General features: G+C 38.8%; 1 protein-coding gene across 1 annotated transcript in view; it reads right to left on the bottom strand.

The window, feature by feature from the left end:
• Positions 1 to 20,143, bottom strand: part of LOC126853952 (homeobox protein Nkx-6.1-like) — a 31,987-nt gene extending 11,844 nt beyond the window's left edge. The window contains exons 1-3 of the mRNA XM_050600214.1: positions 19,302 to 20,143; positions 10,248 to 10,358; positions 2,516 to 2,727 (exon numbers count right to left, since the gene is read on the bottom strand). Coding sequence (XP_050456171.1) covers positions 2,516 to 2,727; positions 10,248 to 10,358; positions 19,302 to 20,088 — 1,110 coding nt within the window. The 5' untranslated portion in view covers positions 20,089 to 20,143. The remainder of the gene's footprint in view (positions 1 to 2,515; positions 2,728 to 10,247; positions 10,359 to 19,301) is intronic.
• Positions 20,144 to 26,823: the final 6,680 nt, after the last annotated feature.

The raw sequence follows: 26,823 nt of genomic DNA, 5'->3' as shown, positions 1-26,823 counted from the left end.
GATCGAATATATTAACGTGCGGGCAATTTGTACAGCATGACGGATATAACCCCGTACCGAGTACCATCGACGGCAAAATGTATTCCAGAGATTACAGCTACCGAAATCCGTCGCGCTATTAGGCAAAAAAAAGGAAAAAGAAGCCTATCGCGCGTGCGCGAGCATCGATAAGATACACGTTTCGATAATGAAAAAGTTATAAATCTGGAATTGTGAAATATATGACGGGCCGATATAAATCTTCATCTGGCAGCGCTGCCAAATCCCTTCGTACCACGCGCAAATCCCTTTCCAATATTGAAAAAAGTGATAGGTCCAGTATGTAATGATCCGGTATTACCCGAAACCGCGAGGGAACGGTATCGATCTATCGTTGTTATTCCGCTCGCATCGACCGCGTCGTTCTGTACATCCTCTCGTGTATTCAATTACAAGATATCACTCGCAAATAAAACATCGGTCTACATGCTGCATTATACATATCAAGTTACAATTATACAATTTCCTTGACTACAAATCAGGTACGGGATTATTTGAACATATATTTTTTTATAATTTTTCTTCTAACGAGATTTTTTTTCCTAGCAAATTTTTATCTTTCTAGGAATTTAATTTTAGTAGATAGACAACTTTATATTTATTTTAGAAGGATATATTTTTTGGATTGCGATTTTTTTTTTTTTTTTTTTGCATAATTATGAGATTACTCTACCAAATGACAGCTTTCATAATGAAAATCATAATTTTTTTTCTTTATCATAGATATGTGTAAGTTACTGCGAGTAACTTCACGATCCCCGCGCTCACCCTTCGGGAAACTTTAAAGCAAATCGCATATCGCGAGATAACGGGGAATTCATTGGGGGTACCGATATAAACAAACCCACCCTTCCACCACTTTTTTTTTCCCCCACCCCGAATCGGCCGGTCACGCAAAAGAGTACGGGTATATATTGTCGTAATATTTCGAAAAAACGCGGCCGGCGCACCGGGATCCGGGGGCAATCTCGCCCTCGAAGATGGCATATACGTGAAGGTGAATCGCCTCTTCCCGAGGAAATCCGAGGTAATTGAATGCTAACCCTCCTCACTCCCGCGACGCGTCTCCCCCGCCGCGTCCACGTTCCGCGCAACTCCTCTTCGTCCACCCTCCGTATCGCGTCCCTCATCCACTTCCTCCCCTCTCTCACCCCGTGGGCTTCAGGGGGCGCCATGCTCGCACTCTCGCTTCCCCTTCGCCATCACTCACCGACACAGACTTGTAGCTTTCAATAAAAATGTAAATATGGCGGCGTAGAACGAGCCAATGACAGCGCTACATCGACGCCCGGAGTCTGTGAGGGATAGATAGATAGAAAGAGAGAAAGAGAGAATGGGAGAATCCTGCTCTGCGGCAGGGGTTGAGGATTTTGGAATGGGAAGCTAGCTCTCTCTTTCCCTCTCTTTCGGAGGGTCGAAGATGGCGAAGGAAGAGAAGAAGGAAGAGGGGAACGAGAAGGGCGCGAGGTAGACTTCGGCTCGAAGCCGAAGGTGGCAGGCGGAGGAACAGGCGGAGGAGCTTGCAGGGAAGGGGACAGAGACGCATCTATGGAGGGGAAAGAGGGATGCAAAAGCTTCCACGGAGAATGAAAGAAGGAGAGAGAGAGAGAGAGAATCTCTCCGTCCCTTCGTTCACCGTCACCGCGGCCTCACTCGAGTTTCATCCATGTCTCACCCGGTGTTCCTCGTTCTCCTCTCTCTATTTGATATCAGAGCGAGGGAAAGGGGGAGGGTGCACCCGCCGACGTGTCCGTGAGAGAGAGCGACGCCGTGGATGACGCAGGTGCCGCAAAGCTTGACACGTCTCCGGCTGTTTTGTCACCTTCTTTTATCCTTCGAACTTTTTTACCGGCTACCTCGTTAGATGCTCTCCCTTTCCCGTCCCCTTTTTCTCGCACCGTGTGCCCTCTCCATTTCGCGGGCGGGGCGCGTTGATGGAGTAAGCCGGGCGACGAGCGGGACGCTTTTTAAAATCGCGCATCCACGCGAGCGAGCCGCTTTTTGCGGGTGTCGTCGTGGTGGGTGTTCTCTCCCTCTTCTCCTGCCGGGCTGTTGACGGGCGATCGTGGCGGATTTCTTTTTTCGGGGGAGATTTTTCGGCCGCGGATTACTCGCGGCGCGCGCGGATTTGCGTTACCGCACCGAGGCGATGCCTTGATCGATCTCTCAATGTCAGCAACTAATTCGAAGACAAATGTCTCTTCGCTTTTCTTTTTTTTTCTCGATGCTACATAATTTTGAATATTCCTTGAATTGCCGAAATATTTGAAACGTAAATCACGCAAAGCACCGTATTAAACTTTTTCTTAATTCTAAACTTTTAAAGAGATATCTCAATTTTTGGAGATAAATATTAAGAATTACCTTCTCTTTTTATAAAGAACGTAGTATGTTTTAAAAAAACTTATTATTATGCAGATCAATCAAAATATTATTTGCGCCAGATTATCGAATGAAAAACGTAGTATAGTATTACCTTGACTTGGGATTCCGACATTCCGAGGGCGTATGCTAATTTGGCGCGCTCTGGGCCGGCTAAGTACTTGGTCTGCTCGAAGGTCTTCTCCAGAGCGAAGATCTGCTGTCCACTGAACGTAGGCCTCGTGTGCTTCTTCTTACCGCCATCGTGTTCCCCGGTACCGCCGCCCGCGCCCGTCATCGCTTGCTGACAGCCCAGCTGTTGCGACACTGCAACATTCGCGTCACCCGATGAGTGGTTCCTGAATATATCCGTTTCGCTTCGCTGCGAATGGAGTAATTAGCCTTAGCTGAGAGATGCCATTTAATTTATCCTTTAATGCGCACACACACATACACAAGAGAGTAGATTAAACATATGATTTAGTATATCAGTGCTTTTTAAAGATACAATTATATTTTACAAATTTATTCTGCTTTTTCTCAAAGTTTTTAAATATGTATATAATCGATATTTCAGGAAAAATTCAGGAAAAATGTGATATTTGAAATGTATATGTACGTTTGATAGTAAACGCTAATTCTTATGGCACCGATCGTGTCGACTATTAAAATGAAAATCGGTTGCATTGAAATTCAGCTATCGCTTAAAAATTCACAGCGGAATTTCGATATCGCACGACGAGCCGGCTGCGAATTTTCATTGCGCTTTCGGTAACCGCGTGCATCCGATCGTGTGTGCCATCGTATAGACATTCTATGGGATCCCCCATGATCTCTTTTCCGACTCGCAGAATGAAAAGGGGAAACTGTAAGGCCCATCTGTGACTTTCTGTCGCGACAAGTCATAGGGAAATAGTGCCTTATTTTACTTTGTTATATTAATATCAATCTCTTCTCTAGATAATCTCTATAAATGAGAACAAGTGTTTGAACAAATATATGTATATATATGAAGCAGGCGGTTATATATTGTATCTTCTTAATAAATCTGATTTTGTTATATTATTAATATGCTAATTTTACAGCACAATTTATTTAGGAAAGTGCAACGCGCGCGCTATTGTATGCACTTGTTCCATATACACTCACCTTCATTTGTTCTACATAGGAAAAATATGCCTGCGATATATCTCGGGGCATAATTAGCTTCCGCGTTATAACTGTAAGAAGTATTTCATTTTAACCGCAGTTCGAAATTAATTCGCCGTTTCTGGAATTAATTACGGTCCTTATAACGTTGGTAATTATTGCCGCAGCCATTTAATATTTCTCTCTTTCACTGGATCTGCGATTATAACACTAATTTTTCTATGAAATGTCTTCTCTCGATTACTCATAATCTGATATATAAATCACTTTTTGTAAATCTTATTAAAACAATATGTAATAAGATCGATATCTCTTTTTAGATATTCAACTCACAAAGATTTAGTTTTGATTACTTACAATTATACTTATAAATTGATAAATGTGCGAAACGAGTTCTAATTTTTACATTGGTTTATTTTTCATATCATTCTCACAATATTATATTATATTTTTTTTCGAGCAGCATTAATAATTTAATTTTTATATGTATATTTTTATATGTATTTTAAATTACATTACGCTTTGTTAAAAATTATATTTCTGGAATTTATAATTTCAAATCATTAATTAATAATTATTAATCGCTGGCAGTAAAAATCTTTCATAAATTAAAAGATTTTATTCTATTTATGCGTCCGGTTCATCATTTTTAATCTCAGCCATTCGGTTGCACGGTCCAAGTCTTAATTAAGTTGAAAAAAAGAGGTCCGAAAAAATTTTCGAAAAAGACAATCGAAATGGGGAGGGGGACGACTTATGCGGAAACAAGAGGGGGTCGCACACGGTTCAATGTGGCATGTGGGCGCGTATATACAAGGGGGCGAAAGGGACTCGGAGGTGGATAGAAGGAAGGGTCGACATGGCAGGGTCGTCGTGACGCGGTACAGTGTGGGTTGTGGGACTTTAATTTAATAAAGCAATTTGTAACGGAATACGGAACGAGGCAATAATGGCCGGTCGGCGGGGAGGGTTCTAATGAGCTGCTTACCGCACTCCAACCCCCGGGGTCTTCGACGACGACGACGAAGGGGGAAAGGGGGTATACGTTTTCCGCCGTTGGATATCCCTCTATTCGTTCTACTTAGCCGTCGCGCATATTTCCACAGCCACATCCGCAAAACCCGATAAGTCTGCGTTTTTTATCAAAATTTGTATGCGCCGCGGAATTTCTTTCGCGATATAATTTGGGACTTGCTTCTCGAGACGAAATGTTATTAACGTCATCGGCGATCGTGTAATTTGTCAGGGAACTTATGAAGAATAATCGCGCATTCGTGATTAATCGTTACTTTTAAATCTAGATTTGTGTTCCTATAGGAAGACTTTAACAAGAAATCAAGATGAAATATTAAAAGTAAAGTCGCGTGCTATTACATTTTAATGATTGTTATATTTTACAATGTATACATTTAAAATATATATATATATATATAAAGAGATGAATAATCGAACAATATGTAAAGGAAATATTGCACTTCAATACACACGAAAGCTTTTTAATTAAAATACTTCCTTGAATTTTTTAAACAAGCCGGATATCCGGTTATGTTCAATCGTTGTGACGATTTATTGCCCGACTTTTTCCACAAAATATTTTTTTCGCATGGGAATTTGGACCGGTGATATAAAGTTTTAACACATTCATATCGATACCATACCAATTCCAATTGAATCCCGTCAATGTCTCGCGCTAGCTTTTTCGGCAAAGAATAGATTAATAAATAGAATGAATAAAATAAAGCGTCAATTTTCACAACCTCGGAAACGATTGCCTTGCAGCGAAAATATGTAAAAATCTTTCAGATTATTCCATTTTTTTTAACGCGAATAAATTCTCCTGAAAAGTAACCGCACGTCTATTCAATTAGATATTAATCAATCAAAGCACTATTTATTTTCTGCACGTGGCAATATTTGTCGGCATATTATTCTTCACTACGCTAACGGATTCCGGATTAATCTTTATAGCGTGTCGCGGCGCAAAGGGAGCGGAAGGGAGAGCTACATGTAGGACCATAATTTAATCAGCTGATTTAGAGTGAACAAGTGACACGCGCGTGTCAAACAGTGTATGCGAGCGAAATCGCTCCGGATAATGCGTATATATCGATACCTCCATATACACACGCATCAGACACACATACTCGCGCCTGGCACCACCGCCGCGGATAACGCTCCGATGTCCGATTAGACGAAGTATCGGCGTGGCAAATTGATGCGTCCGCCCGCACCGTGTCGATGTAAATCAGCGGCAGATGACCGTATCGGGAACGTTTCGAAAAAAAAAAAGAGGAACGATCAAAAACGAGACACCGCGCGCGGCCATTCGTAATATTCGTTATCGGCGAACGGAAGTTCGGGTGCGAGGCTCGACGCGCTCGATTGCTCGATTTATACGAGGTGAGCGACCCCCCGCTCGCGCGGTGTCACGGACCGTTTTATCCACCCGAGAGTTCGGGGCGAAACAAATCATTCGTGGTAAAGATGCGTCGCGATTCGGACATGGAGAGAGAGAGAGAGAGAGAGAGAGAGAGAGAGAGAGTGAGAGTGAGTGAGAGAGGTAGTTCAAAATCTTTTTACTATTTTTTTGAACGACCGGATTTTTTTTTTTTTTTGCGTATGAATATTTTAAAATAGCAAACAGAAATCGATGAGATAAAATTATAACAATATTAAATTATATAGGTTTAAAAATATGTAATTCGTTAGTGCGATTAAGTCTCACGCTAGTAATTAATCAATATCCAGAAATAATGACGACTAAACGACAAAATAAAAATTTTTCTGACAGGGACTTTACCGTATACACACATGTATTAAGATACAATATTAAAAAAAAATAACTTTTAATGAGAAGAAAAATATTTCCATGCGCACATATACATTATTTATATTCCATTAATAATATTTGAGTGCAATTCTTTTATTAGAGTAAAAAGACAAAGATGACGCAGGACGATGATTCGACACTTTGACGTAATTGAATCGAATATCACTCGGCTTCTAAAAAGCATGATAGCTCGTGAAGGGGCTGCTCGCTCCATCGACGACGTGAGTAATAACGGCGCGCATCGAGTCGACTGGCGTCCGAGAGGAATGCTTTATCGAGTGTACAAAGTATGTTGTCACCAAAAGTAAATGGATGCTTAGTTAATTCGAACTAACGAAGGCATTCTGCTGCACTGATCACGCGATATCCATTATTGGAGCACTGACGCGGAAGGGTCGCGATTATTATGAGTACAAGAAGAAAGTTCACAATTACATTTTTATCAACCTTTATCTTCTTAAATAACAAAAAAAAATTTAATATTGAAAATAATAAAATTTAAAAAATGACATATTAATATTGCTTAATTAAATATATGTCTAATTATTAACAAAAATTTTATTTTACATACAAAAACACATAAATAAATATGTTTATACATATATTTATTTATTTAGTTTTGTATTTAAAATAAAATTTTATATATGTATGTATGTATGTATGTATAAAAATGAATTTCTAGTAATGGTATAAATTTTCGTCCCATAGAAGAAAATCATTCTTGATTTTTGTGCCAATACTATATCCCATGAAATACACTCGCGAGATATTATTGAAAGCGGTCGTCTTCTCTCCCTGCTAGGATGATTCGCTCTCTTTCTGTGTGGGTACATTGTAAGTAATAACAATATATACATTGGCCGGCCTAAACCGCCGGAATCTCGTCGTGTCAGCGACGTTTTCATTACTGAGTTCGCTTACGTGACACTTACCCAGACGAGTTTCATGTTCATAAAGCCCACCCGATGAAACCGGGAAGAGACAGGAGAGTAGGTGAACGTGAGGGAGAAGAGGAGAAACGCGGAAAAAAGCGGGCGGTGATAGCGTGGAAAAAAAGCGGCAAAGTGAGAAGGAAAATACAGGAAGGAAAGCGGTAGGAATAACAGTGTACGTCGTCGATGTGTAAACAGAAACAAGGTGCATGCTATCTGACGTTCTCGTTATGAGAATGGAAATAAGGGAAAGAACGTGCGGATGGATAGATGCCCATCATAGGAGAAGTTCGTGATTTATGCATAGGATGTTATATGGAAGTGAGCGCGGAATGTTACATTTATGCGGGGGGAGAATCTCTTATATGGATTATGAAATAATATTAATTAAAATTATTAAATATACAATAGAATATTTATTAATTAATGTTGACATAAGTTATTAAAAATAAATAAGAGATATTATATACATTTTATATCTTTATATATTAAAAATATAAAATACGACAGTAAACTATTCATAACAAGAAGATTAATTAGATCAAATTGTAGATTTTTTTTTCTTTTTTTTTATATCTAAAGAACGTGAATATACAGTAGATAAAATTAAAAAAAAATCTTTTTAGAAAGATTTTAAACTGAGATTTTTAATCAATATTCAAATTGTTTTTCGATTATTTTTAGACTTCTTTAACCGATAAAAGATGTGTGTTCTTTATTATTAATGCAAGTATCGAATGAACATCGAAACGATTATTATTATCACTATCTTCTGCCATCTGAGTACGAGAGGGAAATAAGGGCGATGGCAGGAGGGGGAGGAAGGGGGGCGGGGTACTGGTCCAGAGGCTGGTCCAGGCTGGTGTATCTCGAGTATAGTTGTACCTTGATACATACGGTGCGGAGGCATAAATAGACGACGGTTCCCGTGGCGGTCGTTCGGCGATGCCTCGTGAGGGCCATGATCCGATCAACGTTTTGCCCCAGAATATAAAATATACCGGGTAGCCGGCGTAACTCTTACGTTTCGTACAGAGCGGGATGCGCGTTGACTGGTTGGCCTCTCTCCCCACGGCAGGAGGATTGGAATCCGCCACCGCATGTACCGGGCGATAGAAAAGGCAGACACGAATGCCTCCCCTCCCCCCTCCCCTATCCCCACGCAGTTAAAATATTGCCGGAGTTATTCGCGCGAGTGTGGAAAACGTAGCCATGGAGAAGGGACGGCGGCTCCCCCGGGGGTGGAGGTAGGGTTGATATTGAATATGATGATATCCTGGATCCCGACGCCGCAGCGCGGACCACCGCTACCACCCTCTTATTCGCCCTTCACCGATACATACGACATACTCTCTTTCTCTTTCTCGTAGCCGTTGTATAACAGCGAACACCCGAAACACACACGTGCGCCCCTCACATGCTGTGTCCACGCCCGCGTTGTACACGCCGGCGTTTTACCGTCCTCCTTACGTCGCGGCACATGTGCCATCTCGCGCGTGGAAAGGGGGAGGATTAGGGGAAATTGACGTATGCGCGTGCTGTTCTTCTCTGTCTCTTACTTTCCGTCGCCATTCGTCTCCGTCCGTCTCACCGTTGGAAGGGAAACGAGACGAGACGTCACGTGTTCCTTTACTTTGTGATTTTTTTTTCTGCGGTACCCTTAATCATCTTCTCGTAAGGGCGGGGGTGTATACACGATGAGCGATCGGCCGTACTACCATCGGGGATGTCCCGGTATGTATGTCGGAGGAGGAGGGGGAAGGATTCCGCTGGCTAATTGAGCGTGAACCGTCCAAGTGCCCGAGGGAGTGCAAAGGGTGTGCGTCGGCACTTGATAACGATCGGGATCGATCTGCTACAATTGCCGATGTCTACACGTTAATGATAATTCAAGTGCATTAAATGCACTAAATGATAATTTTTGAATAGTTGCAATTTAATTAAGTATGTATATATACAATTTTTGTCATATCAATGAAACTTTAAACTCAATAATTTAAATCGATTTTAAATTCTAATATTTCTCGCGTAGTTTTGTTTATTCTACTTTTAATATTATAAAATTTCAGTTTTATCAAAATGTTATAAATTTCTCTAAATACAAAATATTTTTAATATTAATAATCATTTTATGATATTTTTACAAATATATTTTATATTTATAATATACATATATAATAGGCTATAGGATACAATTTCTGATTCTTTTCGAATCGATTAACATACAGACAAAGACCATTGGTACAGTTGCACTTTCAAGCGATCAAATTCTTGGTTTACGTGTCATATATATATATCGCTTTTAGATTGAGAATCTCCCATTCTTTCGTGACCGCAGCTTCCTCGCCCTACGACTTCCTTTCCCGCGCTCTCCGACGGTGTTTCCACGCATTTTTTAAATTCCTCCCCGTAGGCGACCTACGTCGGGAGAATCGCTTCAAACGACTTTCCGGGCACGCCGTTTCAAACTGAGACACGTTTGGCAGCACGTGTTTCTTCACTTTGGCCCTGTGATTTTCCTACCGCGAAAGCAAACACGCACAGCTGTCAACCTCGCCGCAACGATACTCGGGGTAAGGTAACGAAACATCCGCAGGCGTTCGAGATGTAGGATGACAATATACGTATTTAGAAGTAATAACAATATATCCCTCTGCCCCGAACCAATACTCGAATAAGATAAGGATGAGAAGAGAGAGAAAAATACAAGTTAAAGATAAAATGGAAAATGGAGCAAATGCAGATTGTAAATGCAATTTGGCATTTTAAATAATAAACACACAACTAACTAATTGATATTAATACGTTATTTTATATTAAATATATTATCTTAGCATAAAATATATATTCGGTATCGTAAATATATATGAATGTTTAAAATATTCTATATGTATTATAATATTAATAAGTAAGAAATACACACTAAAAACACTTACGTGTATGTAATCTTGCTCGCCATGCAAGAGGATCGCTGACTAGTCCCTGAAGACCCGGCCAATAGACAGCGGGGTGTCGTGGTTCCGTTCTTTGTTGAAATTGTCCAATACCTGGAGAAATGTATAAATAAATATTTACATATATGTATGTAAGCGAATTTGGCTTAAGATTGTAATTATTTCAAAATCTGATTTTCACATCAACAAATTTGCATTTTTGTTTGTTATTACATATTAACAACATGTTAAATTTTAATCTTTAAAGAAAAATTGCAATAATGGAAAATAAAAGTGTATATATTTTTTAGGAAAAATATATACATATTGCGTATAATATTAATAACGCAGTTTATTTGCGATATTAATATAACGAGATTGATGTGTATTTAACTGATATTGTGGGATTAGAAACGCGTACAACAGACATATGCTTTGGTTCGATCGTCAATACAGATAATGATATTGGATTTATGATAATTTAGATAGCACATATATTGAAGCAATAATCGAAAGAAGCCGTAAAATGCAACGGCGAGATGTAGAATGTGAGCATGCGTTTACTGACGGAATAAAACAGCTTTCTCGAATCGATCGCCGGCCAAGCCATACCCATTTTTTTTTTTTTTTTCATGTAAAGCGCTTTATTAAGCTTCAGTTTTTTCTACATCTATGCGATTTATTTCATATCATTTTTATCATTTGCAATTTTCATACAACTCGCATCCGTAATGTGCAAGCGGAATTTAAATGCCGCAATTTTATAAGCCGCACACCATCTCGCAACAGATTTCAATCTCACTTTTTTTTTTGTTGAAATAATTAAACGCCAAATTGAGAAAATTACAAATGACCCTATTATAGTATTATAAATAGTTATAATTTTATTCTTTTATAAATTATAAAGTATAAGAGCTTTTATAAATTATAAGAGCTAAGCTAAAAAAAGGAGATTTTGATCTTTTATGCTTTAATTATGAAACTGATATGATTATTTACGTTGTATTATTTAAATATAATTCGTGATAAACATATTGATAAAATTATACACACACACATACATAAACACACATAAAATTTATATGAAAAAATTATTGGAATATTAGGTGGAAGAGACATTTTGACTGTTTAGCTCTAGCTAGATATTTTAGCTCGATAAAGATTTGTATCTATACCGAATCTGATGTTTTAGTCCAAATTATCAGCGACTTGTACACTTGTACACACGTATACATGATATCAAATCCATTCGCATCCTCGAGAGAGAGAGAGAGATGTTCTCAGCAGTTCTCGCTATACGGAGACCTTAATGATCCGATCCTTTGAACGCGAGAAATTAGTCGACTTAAGCCGGGACTCTGTGCGAGAGAACGGCAGCTGGGAAATCAAATCGGTAAATATCGGTCGTCGAGATCCGACAGATTTTTTGTGGATTAAGGGAGATTAGATTGATCGGCGGTGCAATTTTCCTCTCGAATCCATCGATCGAAATGCGCGAATCGAGTAAAAGACATACCAGAGAATTATGATCGTTTGGCTTTCCAAGATTTATTATTCATTTGTCTTTAATAAAAAAAAAAAATAAACAATATATACTTTTAAAAAGTGGTTATTTTTTTTCTTAAAAACAGTCTATTATATGATTTGTGCATTTTTTGATTGATTTTAGTGTGTACATTTTTTTAGTTTTTTTTTTTTTTTTTATTATAGGAAACTATAATTAAGTTTTTTTTAATATATAATTTTATTTGAATTAATTTCGTTATCAAAAATTATCTCTCTTTGAAATAATTAATCGACTATACTAAGAGATTTGAAAATGGATATTAAAAAATTTTTTTTGTTAATTTAATGAGATTTGGAAAGATGTTTTTTGTATTATATTGCAAGTTATTGAACAATTGTTTCTTCAAAAGTTTCTTTATTATTTATAGGATATCATATTCTCATAATTTTTAGTATTAAAAATCTAACAAGATATCTTTGTATTGCAATTTCGAAGGATTATCTGTATCCACGTTTAATTGATCATCACCAAATAATAACCCATGTGTTCTCAACATCTTTCTCACGACATTTCCTCTGAGACATTCACGATACTATGTCGTTTACCATAGAAAATATTAATCATTCAGCGATCGACGACACTCTCGTTTACATTCAGAAATTGGCCATAATCGCAACTGAAAGGATGATTTGACTCCTGGTTACGTGGGCGCTTAATTCGTTTCGGGTGCATGTTTCTCTCGCCTATCTATGTATCCTCGTCCGAACAATAAAGCGTCATTTCCATTTTATCCCGTCGACGCCAGGAATGGATGGGATACGCGTCCGATACGATCATCCGATCGCCACTCCTTTTGTCCTTTACGCCGAAATCAAACGGAATTTATAGGATCATAAACGACTAAACCCGCACATGCTCATCAACAAAAATACCCGCGATTATGCTCTTTGTCTGCGAGCCCACGTGGCGGGATCCGGCGAAGGAAAGTAGAGGAAAGGCGAATTCTTCTTTCGATTCTTAAACGGACCCCCGGCACGCGCTTTTACGACGCGTCGCTCGAGAACGCTCGAATGCCGTGTGAATCGGGCAATTAAAAGCGTTTAAAAAGCGTATAGATGATGTTTGCGAACCCTCAATCTTAATCTTAATTACAGACGTTTTGATAAATCGGGCAATCAATTTTTTGGAAATTTTTAAGATAAATTATTATTTCTCGTAGCTTTTGGAGATTTAAAAATAAACATCTCGGTTAAATATCCCAATTAAACCATAATTAAAAAAAAAAAAAATTGCTTGAGAGATTAAATTAAAAAAATAAATTTTTTCCATTTATTTGCAACTCCAAAGTTTAATCTGTAAGGATTTTTATATTTGCTTAGGAAATCTATCGATATGTCGTTATTTCTCAAAAAATTAAAAATCTACTCTAAACTGCAAGTTAGAACGATCTATGTATATACATGATATGTCTCGTGTAATTCGTCAAATTACTGATCAGGGAAACACGGCGCCCATGTGATCGTAAGTCATAAATATTTGAATCACTGTCGCGACGAATAAGGCACGTGACGTCCACTCGGTCGATGGACGCCCCGGCGAAATATTTATCATTTAATACCGCACATTTTGATGGGCTTTTTGTCATTTATACAGCGACGACCGGCAGTCTACGCGCGCGTCCGGCGAGAATTTAATTAATGACCACCGGTGTAAAGTGTGTGCGCGCACGCGGGAGATCGATCGGTATCAGATGTCAATTAGCGGCGCGCGTTGCGAGTCGCATAATCGCGATGATGATAGTGTGGTAACGTGAAAAAAAAAGAAGAGAGATCCTCGCACGAACTTTGCGATATCAGATTAATCTATTATTTTTCTAGAGATTTTTCCATATAATATATCTTTTTTTTTTTGACAAACACAACTTTATTAAATTATTTTTATAATATAACGATATTTCTTATTAAAAAAGAATTGGTTGTTTATTAAAACACTTAGCACTTAGCACTGCAATACTTAATCGAAGCAGAACGCAGATGACATCACTATATCTGCATATCATATTGATATAAATAAAATACGACGATGTTTTAACAGAAGAAATTTATACGGAAACATATATAATGTATGTAGTTGTGGAATACACGCGTACGTATGTATTCGTTGGCTGTCTATAATTCTAACAGAGCGAAATTCGCGCACCGCTCCAGTGCGTCGTAAATACGAGCCGCGCTACTGTCGTATTTATAATCGACGTAATCTGTCTAATACGACAATGAAGTCGGTTACCCATTAAACCGTTATTGAAACCGTATACGATTACGCGAATTACGGCGGTAGTTTCGACGTGCACTATTGTGAGAGACACACACGTATACCAAAACGCTCAGGTATATGTGCAACGCGTCAATTAGACACACACAGACAAATATCGCGCAAATGCATTTGACAAGATTACACAGTAACGATATATGACTGTTTCATTTCGCCATATTGAAATTCTGTTTCGTATCAAATATATGTATCGTCGTTTTAAAATACTTAATGATTTCGCGTTTCGACATACTTCGACATACAAAATATTCAGAATGATGTTAACGTTTATAAGTAGATATTAGAACTGTAAAAGAGCACCGTAGAATAAAATCCAGTTCGATTATTAAACCATTTAGCAGCATAAATTTTTCAAGGTATAATCTTTTCTGCAATTTCCATATTTCAAGATTTAGATCTCATTTGATCGAGCGTGGTTTTTTTGTACAAATAAATACATTCAAAAAGCTTTTCTCTTCTCTATCGATTTCCTTACTTTACTAGCTTCAAATTTATTCACCAAATAAGTACGTTTATTTGGAGCGACGGTACTTTTGGGGTGCCTTTTAACGCAATTAGTAAAAACATTTCAATCGCGCATGAATTTTCAAACTTTCACATAAATTCTCTCTCTATAAAAAGTATCTTATTTGGTAAAAATGCGAGAAAGATTTTAAAATTTAGCGAGATTTGGGGGGATGAAAACGCCGAAATTTACGATATAGAAACCAGAGCAGATGTCGCACAATATTTCCGAGGTTTCTATTACAGGCGATAAAAAATGGAAGACACACGTGAGAAGACACATGAGGGCGCGTTGAGTAGTTTCTTTTCCAGGATGATGTGTGTGAATATCTGCTTTCAGGATAAACATTCCGCCTCATGATATTCGATTCGGATATGTGAACATTGCTCTATTAAAACATATACTCTTGCAGGACGACCTAATTTTAGCATAAATATCTGATTCTAATTCTTGCGATATGAGAGAGATTAACATTAAATCTATTATTTATCTTTAAAATAGCGGCCAAATAAATTTTCCCTCATAACTTGCGAAATAGCAATTTTAAAAGTGGATTGCGAAGTAACAACGGTAATAATTCAACGCGGTTTCATCGACGTTGCAAAAATCCGGGAGATGTAATTCGTCACGAAGAACGGTACAAGAACGTAACCGCGATATTTTTGCGACGACGTTTTCAAAATTGAATTGCTTTGCGCACACGTTGCGTCGCATCTCGATACGTGGTTTTTATTTTTTTATTTTTTTTTTTAGAAGGATGAAGAAATAAATGATATTTACGACGAGCTGTTTTAGTATGATCGCGGTGGTATAACGCGATTTATTATTATCATTATTTTTCGGACATCTTTTCGCACGAGACATTAAATTTATACGAATATACATTTTTATCGTTATTTTTTATCATCGTCGTATTGTTTTACTCGGCATTTACTGCCATAGTTTATCGTAATGCAATCTTTTTGTTCACGCCCAACCGCAAGTGGACCAGATCTTACGCCTTCTCTCGCACAAATCCGAATTCGCCAGCAAGCCACGTACGAGCATGGTCGTCAGTTGGTTAACCCGCAATATCTTAACTTCCGCTCGTATATGGTCGCCCTACTTGGCCATCACATAATTCGCGTTCTATTGTAAATACAATCATCTATGGTGTACAATAATATATTGTTGGCTTAATCTATTTTTCTCCTTTACATATTATTTAATTTAAAATATAATTTTATTATAGAAAAGGATAAAGAAAATTTAACGATAAAAATGGAAAGTAATAAATTATAAATTTTGAACTTGCTATAAACTTTTAATTGGATTTGATAATCATACAATTATTTTTTTCGATAAGCGCGAAAAAAGAAAATTCTCAAAAAATATAAAGACTAGAACTAGCCAAGATTTTTAATAAATATAATCTGCAAACTTTGATGTATTCGAATAAATAAAAATCTCTTTGTTCTTTTCCTAAATTTTACAACATTTTTCGAATTATTAGTACAAATTTTGAAGTCAATATTATTCAATATATAAAATTAAACGAGCGTTATCATTGTAGGGAAATAAAATCAACTGCGAATTATTGCTGCTCTTATTGCTAGCTGAAAATTTTAAAGTGTCCGAACTTGTCACGTTATCTTTGAGTCACTATATTACATGCGCAGATATATTATCATACGATAATATTGAATTCACGATATCACGATTAACACATTTCGACATGCGAAACTAATAAATCGCGAATATATTAGCGCACGCTGCTTAGCGATTCGTTATTGTGAAGCATAATCGCGCTCTGTCGGGAGCGAATCATTTAGAAATTTAATGTCATGAATGTTAAGTAACGCCCCTCGTTTGCGTCGCTCGTTAATGTACCGGGGGAGCAGGTAATTCGGTAAGCATAAATTTTAGAGCCGCCATTCCACCGCGCTTCCGGTCAATATTTCGATTCTTATTCGCATTTTTACTGCTTTTTTATTGCCGTTTCAAAAAGAGGCCAGACTGTTTATAATAATTATAATTTGAACAAAATAATATAATACCAACGTTTAATCGATAATTTTGCGATAATTATTTTAGAATGCCAGAATTACTACTGTTATTCGCGTTACTCGTTTAGTTGCAATTATTAAATAAAGTTTTATAGATAAGAGCTATTTTACAATGTTCGAGGAATATTTAAAAATTGTTTGAATTATATTATTATGTCTATATTATTATATTCCTAAAGTTTTATAATATTTATTCCATTGATTGTTACATTCTAAAATCAATATACTTTTTTTGATTGGCAATATTCAGGTAGCGTTCAGTAAAAAAAAGAGTGATAAAGTTATTTTATCGGATTATAGATTATAGACCGTGATACCGACGTTTATGAATTAAACCCACGTCTCCAGATATTACCGCGATATTGTACGACACGTTATTTGTGAGCAACTTCATAATACGACCCTATCTTCCCTTCATTGCAACATCGACCCCCGATAATAATTCTAAAATTGAATATACCACACACACTTCTGATAGCCAAAAAATACAAAGTGACGCGTAAAAAAAATTTTTTTAATGAAAATATTTGGAAAATGCGAGCTCCAAGAATATTCATAATTCTTATTTTATGACAGATACTCTTCTAAATGTTTATCGCGATGAATAATAATTATATGAACTTGTTAAACTGACATCAATTCTCTAAATAATCATATTTTATAATTTAATCTTCTGATTGGTATTATTGGGGTGAAAAATTGAATTATATAAATTATGTCTTTTTGTCGACTCGAGCATTATTATTAATGACAAATCATTTAGTGTCGAGAATCAGTAATGCACTCTGCATTATACTTTTGTATTTAGCTTGACGTATACGCGCGGAGCTGAACGTTGCACGAAGGCACTCTTGAACGTGACATCTTTTCACAAGATTTCAAGGCGATGACAAATGTCTTTTGCTTTGTGGCACGTCATCCAATAGAAAAGTTATTATGCATAATTTGCAACATCACAAACGAAGCCTTGATGACACAGATTATCAATAACAAAATATGAGAAAACGACATTCTAAGAGTGAATCGAAAGCATGCATTTATGTTAAAGAATATATTTCGCAAAATACTAGTTCTTTTATTATGCAAACTGAATGATATATCTTTAGTTCATTCATGAGAGAAAGAGAGAGGCGAATTTTAAGAAACCGAATCTTTGAAATGGATATAATGATCGAGTCGTTTCAGCAGCAATTTTAATAACATTTTTATTATCTTTTATTACTTTTATACTTTACAATCAGTTACTATATATATTTTTATGACTCTTATTTATGTGCGTATTTGTACGTCCTTGCTTCATTAATGAATCTAGAATTGCGGCTGAATTATATCTCTGTTCGTTAGATTAGAACGGGTTAAAACAGGCGATAGTGATTCGCGCGAATCGAAGCGGAAAATCAGACTTCGACTATGTAAATCCGTGAATTATACGCCGGCCGCGATCGTATCGAATGCAGAGATAGTTTCGTAATAGATTCGTAACTCCTAGTCGCGCTTTCGTCTGGTCCGCGGTTGTTCGATCGACCATCCCTTGGTAATTCTACGATTAATGCGTTCAATCCGTCCCGCATTACACGCGCGCTATCGCAGCACGCGACGATTTGCCTGGTGAACACAATCGCTTTCCCACCGATTTTCTATTGCGTAAACGCGCGAATGGCGAATTTGTTACCATTACAGATGTTACTAATATCTACGAGCATCAATAATTCTTGACATTAATCTTCCGACGCAACGTTTGCCATGTAATTTTAAACAATATTTCTGCTAAAGAACTGTGTTTGTAATTATTTTACACCGTTTGTCAAAATCGAGCTGTCATGAGAAAATTTAAATTATTTGAATTAAGTTTTAATATCTTTATATGATTTTATATTTTTGTATTTTAGAAAAATATGATACTCATTTTATCGCAATTTATCGCAACTCGCTATGTATATAAATCATTAATATATTTATTATCAAAATTTTTCGTATAAGATTCTTCATATATTATTTCGAAACATTCAAGATTTTCCGATGTTATTCTGAATAAATAGTAATATAATTATTAGATACAATAAATGTTATACAATTTTTGTGAGAGAGATATTCACGATGTGAGAGTAACAATGAGTTCTACGCTATATCGATGATTTCATCAAAAAGCTTGATATAAAACGTGAAAAGCTATTTGAGCATGTCATATTTATATTATATCTCTCCTTAATTTTAACAGCCAGAGAAATCTATGTGCAGATTAAATATTTAAGAGATATTAGATAGATAGAGATAAATTTTTTTTTTATTTAAATGGCAGATATTTGAATAATCTTAAGTGTTATATAAATATCTTGATTTTTTCTCTCTTTTTTTCTTGCTAACAAATTAAATTTTTAATACCGATATAATTCTCAGGAGAATAATATTTCTTAGAAATGTCAGAGAATGTCGAAAGATTTGTCGAGCGTAGAATATTTTATTATTTAAATTAATTATTTAAATATGGTTTACAATCATAATATTTATAATCCTAATATTTACAATCATAATATCAGCCATAATATTTTCTAATACATCTCCATTTATGACATCGAGTGTTTATCTTATCTGGATTAAGACGGTTAACCGCGTGTGTGTAACCGCGTTATCCAAGTTTACTGAACTCGGGAAGACGATAATATACGCACCCGAGGACGCCGTGAAGCCGGCATGCATGGCGTACCGCGGTGCGGTCATGTGTTGGGGATGCGGTGCCGGCGGGAGGGCCCCGTGCGACGCCGGAACCGTTGCCTGAGGGTGGACCGTTGCCGTCGGTCTCGAGAGTATTGTGTCGATGCCGTGAGGGTTACTGCCGACGGAGGTTATGGAGGTCGCCGGGCTGTGTTTGCCGCTACCGGTGGGCGACGATTGACCCTGAGTAATGGTGGAGAGCGGCGGTACCGTGATGCGCGACAGCTGGATGCCACCTTGCTGTTGCTGATGCGACGTATGATGTTGCTGTTGGTGCGACTGTTGTTGTTGCGGCTGCTGATGCTGCTGATGCTGTTGTTGTTGCTGCTGCTGCTGCTGCTGTTGTTGTTGTTGCTGATGATGACTTCTCTCCGCCATAGAGTGCAACGCTGCCAGCGGCTGGCTGCCGAGCATGCCACCGCCAGCTGCGCTCAGATTGAGGAACTGCAGAACGTGGGGCGCGGCCGCGGGAAAATCGTGAAGCCAGGGTGGCCGCGGTGGCGGCGGCGAATGGCTCGATGCGGGCGGTGGTGAACACGAGCCCAGCGAGGAGCCCGCGGACGAGCTACGATCGCCCTGGTCCAGGTGATGATTGTTGTTGCGTCGGTGCGCATCACTGAGCGACGACGACATGTTCTCGGCGACCTCGAGTCCGCCGCCCTCCGGCGTGGAGCGCGATGGCGGGTCCGGGCAAGCGTCTCCGCTGTCGGCGCAGGCCTTGCCGCTGGTCAGAGAACATACCATCTCGCACCACGCATAGTTCGGTAGTGAGCGAAAAATCTTAACTGATGCTTAGAGCCGCGTGCCTGATGAGGCGTGCGGTCGTCTCTGAGAGCCGCGGGCTTTCTCGCGCACAAAATATACCCGAAGATCCTGACTGAACCGACCTGATGCAATGGAGATTTTTCACGCGACGGTTCGAGCAACGATCACTTGATTCGAGCAACGATGTTCGATTACACCGATGACACGAGACACGTCCGGCACTTATCGCGATCGCGATTGTCACTGCTTTCTCGAAGGAAGAGCTCTTTTTGCTTCTCTTCTTTCGACTGTCGCTTGCACTTAGTTGCTTCGGTTTCTTCTTCTCCTATCTCCTTCAGATCAATCACTGATCCCCATAATTCTCCGCGAGCGCACGGCGCGTTGTCTGCGCGCGACAGGCTGCCGATGCACGTTCCGCGAGTTGCGATCGATGAGAGGAAAAGTAGTCACACCGCACACTGTGAGCGGTCACCGGTTTGCCGGTTCCGCACGATGACATGGAGAACGGGTGTTCGGGAAATTAGTCGCGGACTAGGTTGATCGCTCGGACGATTAACTAAAGACGCGTGATGAGGAAGTCGTCGTCCGTGCCGCGCCGACGATAACCGTGAGCCTCGTCGAATGACTCGCCGCGTCGCCAAATGGTGTGCGACCAGGGTGCATCGAGCGCGCGCACTCTTCTCTCTCCGGCGGGAGATCGAGTCTCTCTCCCGTGCCTTCGTCCTTGCCCTCGTCCTCGCGCGCGCGTAGCCGGAAATCCCGCGTCAGGGGGAGAGGCAGGTCGGCCCACGACGCCAGTGGATTGGCGTTCTATCCATGGGTCGTTTAAGTGTTTGGGGGCGGTACCATCATCGGATTGGTTGACCTGGTGGCGTTTTACCGGAAGGAGAGGTGTTCCGGGCGGGGCCTCTCAATCTCGCGTTAGCTTCTTGTTAAGCGTCTTTCATTGTGTGTTTAAATTCGTAATTTATGATCCCGACTGAATAAAACAAGAACTTGCTGGTTCGCTCGCTCACTCGCTCGTATGTTCGCTGGTTGCCTGGCTGGCTGGCTGGTTGGCTGGCTGGCTGGTTGGCTGAGTGAGCCTCTTGGCTCCGAGACTGGCTCTCTAGTTTGTTCGACGACTGGGCACCTCTGGCACGACTACGGTGACACTACTGTCTCGATAACTTGCTTCCTTCCTTCCTTCCTTCCTTCCTTCCGTCGTTCCTTTCTCGCCTACCCATCTCCCTTTTACTCTCTCTCGCTTCATTGTGTCTCGCTCCATCTTTCCCACCCACTTGACTCCTACCTACCATCGTCCCAACCTTTCAGCCAGTCAAGTAGACACACAGAGCAAATCGAATTATTTGCTGCCGATGGTCCATTTGGCCTGCTGCTCTTCGCTCGCTATACATATGCCGATGCACGTGTCAACGAGAATTCGGTTACTTCATCCCGATGAACCATCGTCGCGCCGCGGCGCGCGGCTGACGTAACTAATGTCGGATGAACTCGCCGGCTCTCTCCGGCTCTGGCAACCGACCAATGTAATGTCGGCCTCTTCGTCGCTCGCACCCGCTCGTCTATTGGATCCGCGTTTTAGACTCGCCTTCGACCGAAGGGATAATTTACGGCGGTCGACTGCACTTTGCGCCCTCGCTCATTAAGCGTCGTGTAGGCGGATTGTGCGCTTGCTTCTTTCTCTCCCTTCTTCGTTTCATCCCCGTGCGATAAAGAGTTTCTTCATTCGACGTGCGACCATTTAACCCTTAACATATTCCTCGCAAATTTCTTTCGCGCTGCATGCGCGCGCTAAATATTTTTAAACTTGGAGTAAGTTCTTCCAAGGTTTTATTTCGCTCGAACGTAAATTTGTTACTTTCATATTTTATAAACGTAGATTTTTCTGGCGTTACCTGCTCTCAACGTTTTTGCATGTATACAATAAAACTTAATAAGTTATACAGCTGTGATATGTAATTTGAAATTTATGATATATTTAACTCATAAAATAATACTTTACCGCAAAGTTTAAAGCGTGAGCTGTGAAAAATTGAAAACTCTTCTCATAGACGTGACATTTTGAATGACGGTTTATATGTGCGAGCGCGATGCTTGCATCATTAAACGCGCGCGTATCGAGATCGATCGTTTAAGAGTAATTATGCTAATGCGGCCCGATTATGATGAAGGCACGAAATAAGCTTACAGGGTATCATCATTACCACGTTCAAATACGTGCGTATTATTAATAATGAAACAATAATGGATATTATTAAAGCAGCATGACGCAATAATAGCCGGTGAACAGCGCAATTGCCAATATATTTGTTGCACCGTATTAATCACCAGTCGCATTAATACTTGCACACATTAGAAACTCTCTTACAGTTCATTTATTTCTGCAAATAATTATATTGTCTAAATCGCGAAAAAAAGATTCTTTAGATGCTTTTTATATATAATGCACGCAAACTCTATACTTTAATAAGGATTTCTCAAAATTTTTATTTTTATATATAATATTTATATAAAATGCAAAACTTTATTTAAAATATATTTACTCATTATTATTGTCAATTGGATAATTATTCTTGCGAAATTTCTGTTGTATCTTTCATTTAATTATCACGTCGATTTTTATACTTGGCAAGGGACAACGACGTAAAAGGAGAAAAGGGCCGACGGTAGCGATCGGTATTCTTCCGGGGAGAAACGGGACCGAGCGGGATTTAAATCTATTTTATTTGACCCTGAAGGATCAGTTCTTTTCATGGAGAAAAGCGGCCTTCTTTTCGTAGAGGGACACGGACGGAAGAGGAATTCTCGTCGTCTCCCTTTTTCCGTCTTCCGGACGCGCTTCGGACGCTCATCGAAAATTATGTAAAACACGAAGAGCGGCAGGTATTGATTCCCATCGCCGAATGTTTTACAGCGCGTATTATTTTCGCGAGGAACGATCATTCGGTCCGGCGAAATCGTTCATATTCCGTTTGCGTCAATTCCTCGCCAGCGAGAAATTCGGTTTCAATCGGGACGATCTCTCGTTACGCGCCGTATAACGGATCACTCTGACGACGAGGAAAATTATTTTCTCAACGAATGCGCATACATTCTGCAGATGCGTAATGATTCGTAATAAAGCTTCTCCGCTTCGACGTTGAAATGGAAAATTTCTCGTCTCTCGGATTGAAGCCTGCTTGCGCGGGCATATCTTTTACGTTATATTCTTATTTTTTAATATTTCTTATCTTTATTTTATTATTATCTCTTTTGTTCTTTAAACACATATTGCTCCTCTTATATTTAGAATGTATTGAGTCGGTGATAAATTATGGTACGATAATTTTCCTTTAATGAATTTTTTATGATTTCTTTATTTAATTATTACAAATAACTAAATATTGCGCAGAATTTTTTTCTTTTTTCAAATTATCGATTATTATATCTGTGTAGAGTGACTTTTATTATGAGCTGGGCTTTTCTTTCGATATGTTCGTATCGATATTCAATGCGAATTGAGTGGCAATAAAGGCGTTCTTATTTAAACAGTATTTTCACGGGATTATGTCGAATAATTTGTTAGCTGCGATAAACGCTATAAAACATACCATATGTCACTTGTGTTCGTGAAGTATTATAGTTATGTCGCGTATCATTATGTCAACAAATACTACGGCAAGTTTATCTATCATTATTATTATTATTATTATCGTTTTAAAATTTTTTCTGTTTTTTATTTGTTTGCTAATACATGCGAATAATTTCGAGGGCGTTTCCGGCAGAACAAACAATCTTTGAACACTTTTGACACCTCGCGTAATCGCTTCGAGATACAACGCGTGTACGGCACATAAATTTGTCGTTAAAAACTACGCCCATTATTCGATTTCCTCTCCCTGCAGATAGTCGCTATACAAATTCGACTGCTTGTATTCTGGGAGTCCCATCCCTTAATCCTCCCCGTCGATGGCTCCCTCTTCCCTAAAGCCCCCCCGCTCTCCCCCCTTTAGTGGACCCCCTCTCTCTTCCTTTGTCCCTACGTTTTGGGGTAGAATTATTATGCAGAGACCAAAGTGTCCCATAAAATCGCGCAAATTACACGCTCCGATGCGTGTCTGAGCTTCATCGTAGTGATTAACTGACAATAACGTTGAAAATCGGTAATTTGGCGGTGCCGATTAATCGTGTATTTACAGCTTGCAGAGGATTCTTTGCGATCGTTTAGGGCTTTACGCGTGCATCAGCTGTCGCGGCTGCTTTATTGCGTGACGATGAGTTAATTTGTCGGAAGATTAATAATTCTATTAAAGGTAACAAGAAAAGCGAATATTTATATCATCATTAAATGCAGAAAAAGTACGGAATTCGAATTTTTCAATACATTAAGATTTTAATTAATATTATATATATTTCTTTTTTTTCAATTTAAATATATATATATATAATGGATAAGTAAAAGAAGAGAGAAAATATATGCTTTTAAAAACATTACAAAAAACAAAACTGTAGCTATCTTTTTATTGTTTTCAATATTAGTTTAATATCCGATTATCCATTTGCTAAATATTTTCAAACTTCAATCGATATTTCCTTCCCCTTCGGTTGAAAAAATATCTTATCCAGATGAGGATAAACACTTGTATTTCTTACGTACCTTGTTCTTCCTTATTAGACTGTAAACGCAGAATTAGCAGTCCGTTCGCACATCCGAGCAGCATTCACTGAAAATCTTCATTTATACGCGAAAGGAACACGTGGAACTCTACCGTTACCTATCTACCGTTGCCGGCGCTCTAATTCGTATTCACGGCACGACCGCTCGTCGCATGATCACGCCGTATGGGTTCGAATCCGAGACGCATCGGAAGTTTGCGATATCGTTTTACCGCCTAACTCACAGAGGACACGAAACTTTTGTCGGTGCGCCCCTCGGCCGGATAATACGTTTCCGTCAAACTTCGAAACAAGTGTCCGGGAAAAGGGCGGCCGAAGAGGCGCGCGATCACCGTCAAACGTGATTTTTTTTTCTCCCATCCAATCGATTCGCGATTATTATCTCGCAAATTGTTTTCGAATGGAAGTTTGAGAGGCGCGAAAGGGCCGATTGATTCTTAATTCATTATTGCATCTATGTATGTTCGATTTGGAAAAGAATCAATGGGCAGCAGTTTTAAAGGAATGAAAAAGAGAAGGGAAACTGGAAGAGAATATTCAATGCGGTGTCCTTAATTTTTATTTCATTTTTATTTTTATTTTAGAATTGATTACATATTCCAGATAAATGTTGGATTATTATATTATAAAATAAGCATGATAAAGTAAGGTAGTCAAGATAATTGTAGACTATAATAAATATTTTCTCGATTTTTCGTTGAACATACGAGCCAATTTTTCCTAAATGTCAAGAAAAAAAGAACATTTACGTGAAATTGATTTTAACTGTAGCATCAAATGCCTCTTTCTTGGTGTTTACGTGTTAATTTATCTTACGACAGAAATTCTGTCCCTTTGACAAATCCATAAATTCTTCCACGCAACATTTATTTATTATACAATATGTGACATATATATGTATACTACGTAATGCACGTATTCTTTGACAGGCGCTTCCTTCCGGGACGACGACAGCAGGAAATGGAGCATCGAGTGCGCGGCGTCTCGTCTCGACATCTCGGGGGGCGGCTTCGGTAAGTGTGACCTAATTTTACGGAACATCGCCTCTTATTAATGACGCAACGAAGCGAGGGGCAGGTGAAGATAGCTATAATATAGCTGGCTGTCAGTGAAGAAGTCATTTCGCGCGGACACCGGGCCCCAGGCGCCATTGTGCGCTTGCGACTCGTCACACGCCGATGATTGCATTATATTAGGCGTGTAGAGTCGATCGCTCGCCCGTGGATAATCCATATCATGGCGAGCCCGTGCGGCAGTTATTCCCTTATTCATCTCCCCCGTAATAGCCCGGACTTTTTGCGCAGCCCGGCCTCGCCTTTGCAGTTCGGCTGCATATGGCCAATATTGTTTTATTTCTACCCCGACATTATATCGATCGACTGCGTCGTAAAGATGTCGATCTCGCGACGGACCTACGAATATGATTTTTCGAGCACCGAGGGGTGAGTTTTTTGACGATATTAGCTTCTCGCTATAAGACGTTTTCTTAAATTAATTAAAATTTTTTACTCCATATATTTGAAATATATATATATATATATATATATATATATATATATATATATATATATATATATATAGGCGAGGGCATTTAATTATATGAATATTAAATTTTTGTTTTTATCATAAATATGTGATTTAGATAACAGAAATGTTTTAAGGTAATAAAAATGACATTTGTTTAATGATTTAAATCTCGTATTCGCGATATTGTTAATGAGCTGTCTTAACCCTTTGGGGAACCATATCGCGTAAGCCTCATAATTCATCTCCGTGTAGACGGTAAACAATAAGGCAAACTTCGCGAAAACATGTGGTAATACCGGAAAGGATAGATATATATTATTGCATGAGATAGTTGTATGCTAATTCGAAAATGAGAAGATCCATCCAACGTCAAGAAATTTCGTGAAATTAATATGCACCGGCTGGTACGAAGTGTGGCGGACACATAATTTTAACCGCAACGGCCCGAAATGCTTACGTGTATTTAACGAATTAACATTATATCAACTGAAATTAAACATTATTTTATTTTTGAGATACAATTTCAGA

This window comes from Cataglyphis hispanica, chromosome 13 (genome assembly GCF_021464435.1).
Source record: "Cataglyphis hispanica isolate Lineage 1 chromosome 13, ULB_Chis1_1.0, whole genome shotgun sequence".
Taxonomy (NCBI): Eukaryota; Metazoa; Arthropoda; class Insecta; order Hymenoptera; family Formicidae; genus Cataglyphis; species Cataglyphis hispanica.
The sequence above is the reverse complement of the archived record's forward strand: the minus strand, read 5'-3'. Positions and strand labels throughout refer to the sequence as shown.